Here is a 12,625-nt window from a genome sequence, read left to right as displayed (position 1 = left end):
CATTCCTACTTTCATTAAAATTGGAAATTGGAGCTGGGTTGTAAGTAAATTATCGTGTTGAATATTGTCAAGCGTGACTAAAGTAAGGTGATAATATAAAATATATGGATATTAATGATTAAGGCAAAAACAAAAATGTTATTTATAATCAAGAAACAGACATACAAAAGAACATGACCTATTTATTATTACTACTGTGAATTAACAATGGTAAATAGCAATAAAAACTGCAGCAACTGTAATTAAGATTATTTACGATTATGAATAATACTACGTCTAAAGCAACTTGAATGAGTTTCATTATAGGTTAATTACATGAATTCGGTGATAATTTTTTATATAATTACTACACACATTATAGATTAAACAAAAATTTGCACACATTATAGATTAAACAAAAATTTGTTAAGTGTTAAAAAGGGGGCTCAATTTGATTATAGAATTTAAATATGTTGTGCGTAAATGTTATCTTTATAATATACCGTAATGTAAAATTGAAACGATTTTATTAAGTTGTGGTACGGTCAAAATAGATATTTTTTAACGTTAATTTTTCTTGCGATTAGATTCAGTAATGAAAATACATAAAAAAATTAGTAACGTGAAACGACACCAAGATTTGGTGGGAAATATGCCAAAGCAAAGGAAATTCTTAACCAGTGATCTATTGAATATTTTTACTGCTATACTACCTGAACATTACTGTATCTTTACATCATTTCTATCCCTATTTTTATCAAGACAGTTTTTCACATTAAGTGTTTCTTCCAAACAGAATATTTTTATAATGGATTTTTTTTTTAAGAACTAATCTATTTTACGGATAGGCTAAAAAACGTTTTAATATAATAACTACTTTTTAAATCCATAAAACCAAAGCTAAATACAAAAAAAGCATAAAATAGTCTTGACTTTTTCCCCTAAAATTTTCACGTTTGGAAAAGTAAAACTAGATTAGTGGATAAGACATGAATATCGGTAAAACAGTTTGTTGCACACCATAATAAAGGGCACGAGTTGAAGGAAACAATGCAAAAGGATGACCGAGACTACGGTATACTGTACAGATCGTACGGTCTGTAAAACCACAGACAACATACTCTATATGTTGAGTGTAAAATGTACACGGAAACAAAGAGAATGGCACACGACAGAACTGCCAGGAGGAGGACTGCTCCAAACCAATCCTACGATCGATTACTACAAGAAGAAAAATAGCGTCTTTTCGTGTAAAATTTTGCTAAATAAAGTTTACATAAATACTTTTCTGATAACAAACACTTCGTTCTATTGGAAGATGTAAGCGGTTACAAAAGCTTCAAATTGTGAAGGTAACAAACTGACAATTTTACAGTGCACGTGGAGAAACCACACTTGATCAAGACTCAACATAGAATCTACTGAATTAAAAGAAAAACAATACCGTTCCACCAAAAAAATCACAAACTCTTCTACAAATAGCAACAATTTTAATTTATAAAGCATATAAAAAAATGTAACGGAACAATTAAATTGATTTAGAAAAGCTTTATGGAAAATGTAAGTCACAATATGATGATTATAATACGATAAACAGGTAGATTTTCAGAATCGCCATGACAAATCAGAATATCTTTCCTGGCATAAAAATTAAGTTTTAATATGAAATAATATAAAATTAAAATCCACTTCAAATTTGTGTAATCTGAATCTAACATTATGGATAACTTGCATAACCACAATATACATCTGTCATAAGAAGACAGATGTCTCTCAAACTACACAATCACCGGCTTTTATACTTGAAATAATTCATAGTAGTCCAGAAACTGAACAATCTTTTCACAAATAATGACATTAAAGAGATCTAATATTTAGTTCAACCTAATCTTCACCAAAATTTTAATTAATCTAAGCTCTTAACAAAATTCTAACCTAAATCTTAAATTAACCTTATAATTCTTACAGGAGAGCAAACAATTAAATAAATAAAACTTTATTCCGATTAGAACATAAAAATATATTATACAGACTACGTCTATAATTATAAATATAAAAATAGTTACGATTAAAGTCAAAATTAATCATTTAAAATATAAACACATGAAATAACAAGTTATATGTGATGATACTAAACACAAAAAATAACTACAAAAGGCATTAATAAAAATTATCAGAGCACATATTTATAAAACGCTGAACAAAGTGTAGAATCTTTAAATTAGTATTATTCAAAAATTTATCGACAGACTAAGATTATTTTTGTAAAAGAAAATTTTTGAAACACATTTTAAAGAAATTGGTGGGAAGATTTTTCAAAAGGTTCGGCAATTTATTAAAAATAGCAACGGAAGCGTAATAAGACCCTTTATCATAAACTTAAAAGCAGTTTCATCGGATACTGTTATTTTTTAAGAATAAGTGATTTTTTTAAGAAAAGATTGCATATTCATAAGGATAAATTAATCAATTTTATTTTCTAAATACGGAACTACACGATTCAGATTTACTGGCACCAGATAACAATCAACCTACAATGACAACCCATTATTGTATATTAAAAACTTTTTCTGATTTTTTGAGGGTCCTTTAAGAAATGACATTATACTTTACACGAGAATATTGTAGGTATAATAAATATTTAACAATGACGGCAAGCTTAGCGTTTTATTAAAGCGCTTTAGAGCAAAACGGTACGGCTTCATTTTGTTACAAACGAAATCAATTTGATCATCATCTAATAATGCGCAGAATATCTGACGGCAACAGAAATACTACTGTTATTGTTAATGGGGTTATATCCACACGATCGGCGATGTTACGTCTACCTCAAAAGCACAATGCCACAGTTTTAGCCATATACAGTTAAAATGGTTACAAACCACTCTGTAAATAATTCTTTTGGCTGTTATCGCAGAATTTTTAATTCCTTTTAAATAATTATCATCAGATATAGATGCACTTGTAATCTGTGAAAAGGATTACAAGGAACGACTCAAGATTTTGAGGTAGGTCATTAACGAACGATAACAAAAACCAACACTTCCCTGAGGCACTTCAAGTTTGTGCTTAAATTTTACACTATATTCTTATCAAAAGATGAAATTTCAAATACTTTTTACGGTCGGTAAAGTATGACTTCAACCGATCGTGAACGGTTTCTCTGGTACTGTAACTACTAATTTTTTTCGTCGATAAAAAATATGAAAAGACAAGAAAAAAAATACGCGTATATAAATGAAAACGGTAATCATTTTAAATAGATTAATATAAAATATTGAATAAGTAAGCAACAAGCTGAAGGAGTATAAACTTACGTGTCCGCATTAAATAATTTCAGCGATTAACAAGAATCACTTTTTTTTAAATACGAGATAGACTTTATCATCCGTTCCTACTGTTACTACTGACTATATAATTACATGTCAGGTCAATAATTTGAAAGGTATAATCCCCCGGTAACGTTTTAATTCGTTGTACACCCATCGTTCATAACGATTAGAAATAATGATATCGGGACTTGTACTTTTAATGACCGCTAAAACACTCTTTAATCCTCATACAACAGCCCTTAAACAACCGTCGCTACGGTAAGATACAGTCAACCGGTTTAACGATCGATCGACAACGATCGATTGAAAAAACAAAACTACGATGGCCATAACGATCCCAATAATAATAGTATTATCGATTCTATCGACATTCCTGTACTTAAATATAACATTACCCACAATAGCCAAATCCTTAAAATGAAAAAGGAAACGATACCGATAATAATCTGATCGATTGTTTTGTGTTTGTATCGTTTTTTGCAATCGATGATATAAACCTAATGTATATATAATCTGCTCGAACAAATATCGTATTATTTGGTTGATTTTCTGCTCATCTTTACAAAATTCCATCTGCACCTTCTGGAATGGCAGTAAAGTTATCCGATTCAGATTCCTATAACGCACGGCGATTACCTTTGAAGCGACTTCGTCCGTCTCATGAGCCCGCTTACAAAATTATCTGCGTAGCACAAAAATTACTTGCCACAAGCGGATTTTCACCGGAACGTTCAAGTAAAATTCTAAACTCCTGTAAAATGTTACTGTTATCGACACCTTTTTTATAATTAAATGACTAATGTTCATTATAAATTCCGTGAATTGAACAGAATTATTATGCATATCGGAATAACTGTGGTTTATATGAATTGCAAGCGACTAATTGAATGTAAATCCATTATTTCTTATCATTAAATGAGTCAGATTCTTATTAAATAACTATTTCCAGAATTTAAATTACCGAATAAAAAAAAAAAAGAATTAGAATAAAACTAAAAATTTATTTTATTTATAACTTTATTATAAATATTTTATATTAAATGCATTACCGCCTTACTTTCACGATTTTACTATTTTCTAATTTTTTTCTTTGTTTTGACAAAACAGATAATACTGAAGTTCTGTTTTTTGAAATACCAATCAATATAAGACAAGACATATCACCTTCCGATCTTAGTTATTACTTAGAATTGTAAATTTTTACAGTTCAATTTCTTTAAAATGTTCGGCAATTTTTTATACAATTTTAATTTATTGTAAAAAAAAATATATTTCTTCATGCATTTTTACGGTTTTAAGAAAATAATTTATTTTTCAAATAGATAATTTTAAAATTCAACATAAACAATGTTGCAAGTTTAAAGAAAAAAGATTTTAATCGTTCAAGAATATAATTAATGAACGTATACGTACACCGATTCTCTACACAGTATAAAAAAATAGTGTTTTGAATTTTCATATATATAAATCGCCCGTTTTCAAAAAAGTTACAAACGAAAGAGGAAAAATTATAACATTCGGACATCTAGAATATGCATATATATAAATATATATGTACAATACTAACAAAATGAAAGAGAAATTTTGATTATTTTGATCCCAAAATAATCACAGTTTGAGGTAACGCCTAAAAGTAACATTACCTTCTTTTATGAGAATAAATACAGTCTACAATTTAAAAAAATGCAAATCGGTTTAATCTATGGGAATTATTTTTTTAAATAAATTCATCGGTAACAAACTTCTTTAAGTCACAATTATTTGTAATTATCAGTCTACTTTATAAGTTTTACACTAACGTGCGTGCACGTAACAAAATTAATTAGAACGCGCTTATTAATCAGAATAATAACAAAAATAATTAACGATAAAAAATAAGTAATACTTAAACAAAGCAACTAAATCACAAAAAAATAACGATTACAAGATTAAGCGTATCGTAACGTCTAGGTAAAATTCATAAAACTTCAATCGCATTATCGGGTTAATATACTGCTACTACGATAAAATAAACTCTAACTACGAATTACTGAAACCTGACTAAAAATATTCTTATCTCGCTCTAAATAAATATTTTGAGCGCTATTAGTCATCGTAATCTAATAATAATAAAAACCAGTAACATTTGTAAATTACTAATTACAGTATCGTAAAATATTCTGAATACAATTGCAACAAATAATTATATTAAAATAAAATCTATAATATTCTATCTTATAACGAGACATCTTACAACAAACAAAAGCTAATCTGGCCATCTCATTTGTCTGGCAAAATCGTCATTCGAAAATAACCTTTAACTTCAACCCAAAAACGAACAACGAGAAAGTTTCCGATAAACCAAACAGAAAGGGGGGGAGTCTTACGTCTGAAATTATCGATATCAAATTTTGTTCTGCGTAACAAACAGTTTAAATCATAACAAATAAAACGTCTTTACATAACACACTAATAAAGAAGAATACCGAAAAGAAGAATAAAAAAATACCGGTTAAAGTTTTGAAATTACAAAAGGCTATTAAATTAAAAAAAAAAGGAAGAAAATGTAAAGCTGAAAAACGAATGTAAATTATACAACTGACATTCTGTTGACTTAACACTTTAATAGAGAGTGATATTTATAAATTACATATAGGTTGTGAAAACCCGTGAAATATGTTACAATCAAAAAAAGAAAACCTACGTTTAAGGGCAAAAACCAATCCGTACCTAACAAATTAAGAAATAAACTATTCGCCGAATATATTTAAGCGGTTTGCTGATCTCTTCTCCATCAAGACAACTATTAATATGCTTTCAAACTCGTACATTAACCCGTCAAAATATAGATGTCGTTAAGCGCTACAAATGATACATTCATTGCACGTTTACGCAGGGAATGAATGTCTACATAATATACAATTCTGACTACTACCTCTTGTACTTAAAACGTTTACAAGAATTACGGTAAAAAAAATCCGGGCGATTAATTTAAAGTTACAAATTAATTTCATATGAAGTGATAGAATCGTTAACTTCAAAAATAAAAATTTAGCAGAATAAATCGATAAAAACCCAGATAACTACTAATGACCGTTTAAGAAAATGATTAAATTTTTTTTTTTTTGATTTCACACTTGATCGTTAAAAATTCTGAAAATAATTATTATTCGATTCAATTTCTATATTTTGATATAACTGCACGGTTACTTACATATCTAGGTCTGACTGCTGTCTATGTGTATGAGACGACCGGAATATTAATTATTAAGATTTCACTTTGAGCGATTAGACCGCATCCCTTCTTCCCACATAATAAATTAGGCGTAAAAACAAAATCTTATTGAAATCTGTTTTTCTTTCTTTTTCCGAAAAAATTCTATAAAATAAAATGAATCTCAGTAATAATAATATTACATCCAGTAATGTCGGTTTCATCATTAAGAATTAATTTTATAGTGGCAAGTAACTTCAGTTCCTATATCTTAAGCGACCGATATACCCTTGATAAAAATAAAGGACTGAGGTCCGAAGATAATATTTTATCTAGATAGGGATCTTTTTCGGAATCCCCCCCCCCAAAAAACACTTCATTTTTTAACCAATCGGCCAAAAATCCATGTATTTTTAATAACCAATAAGAATTAGGTGGGAATATTCATGTTTCAAAATAAAAATTTGTACTTTTTACTTTATCGTTCATACTCCTCCAAAAGTTTGCAACTTTTTCACCTGGAGTGAATTTTTTTTGAAATTTTCTTTTTTTATATTATCCTCTATTGAAGGAAGTGTTATATTTTAAAAAATTATTTAAGCAAATTTTTTAAGTATAACCTCAATAAGAATATTTTTATAAAAATTTTACGACTCGCAAAATGAAAAAATTGTGCTGGGTATTGTACGATTTGACCTGCACGGCTTGGAAGTCAGCCGTACAACACTCGCCAGCTTTCTTCTTTTGAGAAATGAATCTTTTAAGATATATTAACCGTGACATCTACTAATGTTAATATTCCTAATTTTTTATAGATGTAAATTTTTATGATCTTTTAATACAATAAAAACATAATTGTTACCTGATGTCGATAATACATCGGAATATATTCTAATGTAATCTCTAATGGAATTAATCCCCTTTTTAAGCCCATCTGAGGACGACATCTTTGTCCATATTACATTTTTTTTTTACAATTGTATAACGGACTAATACATAGAAGCGTTGATTCACTGCCTGTGAACAGAGACACAGAAGTAGAGCAGAATAGATGCAAGTAATTAAACGCATCCACGCGCACAAGTTAGGCGATGCTGCAACATGAAAAAATTGATTTATTGTCGGCACGGAAATGCAATTTAAAAATAAATAGGACTAAAAACGAAAGGAGGATAATGAGAAATCAGATATTAGGATAAAAAGTACAATTCTGTTATTTATGGAGTAATATTACAAAGAATGGCCAAAGTACGGTAAAAATCAAAACCGGATTGGCAGAAGCACCAACAGCTTTCCAGCATAAAAGAAGTCAAAATGTATGAAATTTGGACCAAAGAATAACAAAGATGAAAGACATACTCGGATGAATTACAAATTGATCTATTTTATGGAGGTTAAACTATATATAAGTGTCTGAAGTACCGTGATCCCCATCCAAAATATTAAAAATGCTCTCAGACCGTAAGTGGTTAAATTGTAAAATAAAATTCTATCGGAGTTACGGCAAATTAATTTTTTAAGTTTTGGAAAAATCATTTCTTCTTGTGAAACGAATGAATAAACAAAATTTAATTGCAAACCGTCAACAGGAAAAACAAAATAACGGTAAATAAAAACAAACAAATTCGTTTTTACAAAATGCAAAAAATATTATTTAAAAAATGATTCTAGAGGCGATGTAAAAACAAAGCTTTCCATTTTATACGTCTATGTTATTGATAACAAATATTGTGGACGTAATATAGCGTAATGTATACGACTTATTACAACTTAACACTGGTCCAACAAAAAATTAAGTCTGCTGAATAAAATCCCTAGAGATATATTAACTAAATGTGTGTATTTTAAACTCGCTAATTATTATTATATATATATATATATATTGTTACTGCGATCAATGATACAGCAATAGAACAACTTCGTTTGAAAACAGGTATTCGTAGACTTAGCATATTATAAAACCACTTCGATCGAACGTAAAGATACAATACAAGCTAATATCTATCAAAATCAATGTAAACATTTATGCTGTAATACAAACTACAGTCGACAAAGGAAACGCGATATTAATGACTAAAAATAATATATCGAATTCAAGCCACTTTAGCAGATTACTTCATAATTCTTAACATTAACTTGATCTTTTGCTTCACACATCTCCACAAGGTAATCAAAAATGATCAAAGATCGTTTTTCTTACGTGAAATATGTACATGCAAATACAATTTTTTTTTATGAACGATCGCTTCTTTTTTTAAAAATAATAGCAAGAAAGATTCATCACAGGTTTGTATATATTACGAGTAAGAATCTATAAAATTCAAAATGAACTTTTATAAATTTTAATAGGTAAGTTATTATGAGAAAAAAACACAAAACTCTTATTCGAAATAGTTTCTTTTTCTTATTACACAAAAAGGCACAAAATATTTTCCAGAAATAATATTAAATTTAATGAAACTTATTAAGACCCAGAACATAATTACACAATAAACAGATCATTTAGGAACAGTAGATGTTCTATTCCACAGATAATAAAAAAAATAACCGGTCCAGAATTTGCATGAAAGGATCAAGACAGAAATCAAGGAAAAGTTTAAAATTTTTTACATTGCATTAAACATATCTGTAAAGGAGCTCTATAAATAATAACACTGCATTAGAACTTTTTCGAACCTGGCAGATGGATGGGCCACATCTTAGGATTTAATTTAGAATAAAAACAAAAAGAATGGTAACATTAGTGACATATTAGGGTAGAAGACTGCCATTTTTCTAGATGCTGAGTAATTAATTCTTGATTTTGAAAAATTTAATTCAAAAGTTCAGTTCTACATCAAATTCATTTATGTACTAAAATATCATATACAAGATAATATTATATGGCATCATCATCATTATTATTATTAAAGCAAATTTAATAATAAAACTTTGTAAATAATTTTGTAGTTTGTACCATCTGAATATAAATATCACAGTTAACTGAAGAAATTAATAAAACCATGTACTAAGAAAGATATTTCATAACTAATCTTTCATACAAACAATACAAAAATGTAAAGGTTTCAGTAAAATGAGCATAAAAAAAGAATAATACAATGCACATAAGATAATAAAACTGGTACAAAATTATAAAAAACTAAATTTTCTGCATATCTACTTTAACTTGAAATGTAAATATCCACACAAAACATCTGTAACTCTATTAGCGCTTCTATGTACATTGTTAAATATTTTATTTTATTTATTCAGTATTTTCCAATATTCAATTTACTTTTATTATTTCATGTATTTACATTTAAAATTATTAATGCCTGAACTTTTAACCGCTTATATTTTTAATTTGCAATTGTGTATTTTGTGATCACAGTTTTATCGTAGTTTCCCTTGATCCGTAGAGAGAGATTTTTTACTCCTTTTTTTAATCTTTTCATCTTTTTTTATCTGAGCAGCATACCTACCCAGTTTTGAAGTGATCTACAAAAATTCTTATGTACCATCAGAATAAAATATTTATTTATGCACAGGAAATTCATACGCTATTACCTGAAACCAAATTTTATCATGAACAGTAATTTGATGACATATAATTAAGTTCAGAATGGATCCTTAAAAAATAAAATTTAAAAAGTAAATATGAAAGAGAATAACATTCTTTAGAGATGTTTTATTAATTTAAAATTGATTTATTAATTTAAAAGATTTTCTGCCACAAAAAAAATTTAATAAATAAAACTGATAATTTCGCATCCTTGTTTAATATTTAATTTTTTCATTACAGTTACTCCCTTCAAAATTCTTATAGTATGTATCGATTTTATTTTTTACCTGAATAAAAAATTGACTTAATACAGAAATTTTTGGTATTAAATTCAAAATTGTAAGAAAAATATAAAAATAATATGCATATAAACACAAGAAAAATGTCAATCTCATATGGCAGATACTACAAATGCTATCGCTAATTAAATTGGGCACTGCTTATTTATCATTTAACAAATACTTACTTATAAATATTCATATAGAATTACCAAATAAAGTTCAGTTACATTTACACAAATAATAAGTTGGAAGCTAGAAAATTTATATAGTAGTGTGTTAGTACATTAACATACTAACCATAAAGAATAAATTTAAAACAAATTGTAAATCTTTCTCACTTTTAAAAGTAAACAAGCTATAAAGTAAATAAAACTACGCCATGTAAGATGTATAAATTTGTTTAAACAATCAAAAGTTGTAGGTAGAACGTAACAGTAGAATTTTTCAAAATGAAATAAATTTCCCTTACAAACACTCCATTCTTTAATACAGACGATAAACATGCTTTAAACAAAAAATTAAAATAAATACATTAGTAACAAGTTATGGACTTGTATAATGTAGCTTAGAAACATGATAATGAGAAATAATAAATTATTAATACTAATAAAAGTTAGATACTTTCAGAATATCATAACATACAAATAGTATTTAAAATAATAAAACCCCCTTCAAGAGTTAAAAATTGGGTGTGACTTTGATACAGTTCAGTAGGAAAAATAAAATCAGCAGTGAAGAAGTAAAATCTGATATAATTACCAGAATCGAATACAACAAACTCACAACTAAAATAACTGTAATATATAAAAGCCGACGTATTCAATTTAATTGCAAAACAATATAAAAAGTCCAATTAGTATCAAAATTAACTAAATTAAACTATAAAAAAATGAGCATTATAAAGGAAGGTTGTAATAAGTACTTATCACGTTAACGAGCTTATATCGCCTAACCTACTCACAGGCTAATCTCACTAAACGCAACAAAATTGAACGCGACCTTTCTGTTTCTCCTAGAATGTTTGATAATGTATAAGACTCATTAACTCTTGAACAAAAAGCAATGTAAACTAATAGATATTAGTAACCAGACCGGACATGTTCAAACAAACTGTCAAAGCTGATCGAAGTATTACAACCCAGACCGACCACTACCCTGGACTAGCAGTTCCGACACATAACCTAAACAATCAACCAGACTTTCAAAACTGAAAAATAGAACACGCCAAATAGAAAATAATTATAACTGACGTACAAGTACTCGATTTTTAATTTAATTACTTAAAAATTAGTGGTCTGGAAAACAAATATAGTGACCTCATCGATACGTTAGCCAATAGAATGTTTAAATATACTTACGGAAAATAATAAAATAAAGCTGTAGTGCCTAACAGCAACGTCCAAGCGAATGTAGCTGGTATATATCTTGTCTTCAAATTACATGGCATCCTGTTATTTAAGTATTTCTAACCCGCAGGCAAAAAAAATCTTAAAATGTCCTATACCAAGATAACATGGCCGCACCTCCTAATATAACTGTGACCATCACAAAAACGTCCAAAACACATATAAACTAGATAATTCTGATCCCGCCATTTAAATTTACCTTTCATTTACACACTCAAACTATTTGAATAAGTACTTGTTATTAATAACATCAGCATGATTCAGTGTACGCAAACTAAATACTACTACCTCACACATCTCACCATTCCGTTCCGTTCTGCTCTAGGCTACTGACGAACTCAATTGACACATTCACTGCCATTATAATTAACAAGAATTAATCGAAGCGTTTTTACTTAATTGTCCCGCAGTAAATATAATAAATCCTAGAAAATTAGCAAAGAATATTTAAATGGAAGTTCTTAATTAATAAACTAGGTACTGGATGTAAGCGAATTTTAATTAATAGGAAGAATATTTATTCTATGTAAATATCGATTTATTGCTATCGATCGTATTGTTATGAAACCAATCGATATTCATATAATATTCCCGCGAGAACTAATGTATATTTTTGTAAATATACATACCAATATACATACCAATAAATTATTGTGATGGTGAAAAATTTCGGTTTTCAGATTTCAACGGAAATATCCAATTTGACCATCCCTGAATCTATTTTGATTAGTTTCGCCGTGACCTCTGTACGTACGTATCTCGCATAACTAGAAAACGATTGGCGGTAGAATGTTGAAATTTTGGATTTAGCATTGTTGTAACATCTAGTTGTGCACTTCCCTTTTTGATTGCAATCGACTGAACCAAACGTGTTCAAAGAAGCCTTTTCTTAA

General features: G+C 28.2%; 1 protein-coding gene across 2 annotated transcripts in view; it reads right to left on the bottom strand.

Annotated features, from left to right (window-relative positions):
• The window catches only part of Zdhhc8 (zinc finger DHHC-type containing 8), a 129,990-nt gene extending 117,912 nt beyond the window's left edge, over window positions 1–12,078 (bottom strand). Inside the window, exon 1 of one of the 2 annotated variants that reach the window (XM_075364973.1) lies at window positions 11,685–12,078. In XM_075364973.1, the coding sequence (XP_075221088.1) occupies window positions 11,685–11,773 (89 nt within the window). In that variant the 5' untranslated portion in view covers window positions 11,774–12,078. The remainder of the gene's footprint in view (window positions 1–11,684) is intronic. The other variant, XM_075364974.1, reaches the window with a different exon arrangement.
• Window positions 12,079–12,625: the final 547 nt, after the last annotated feature.

This window comes from Lycorma delicatula, chromosome 4 (assembly GCF_047948215.1).
Source record: "Lycorma delicatula isolate Av1 chromosome 4, ASM4794821v1, whole genome shotgun sequence".
Taxonomy (NCBI): Eukaryota; Metazoa; Arthropoda; class Insecta; order Hemiptera; family Fulgoridae; genus Lycorma; species Lycorma delicatula.
The sequence above is the reverse complement of the archived record's forward strand: the minus strand, read 5'-3'. Positions and strand labels throughout refer to the sequence as shown.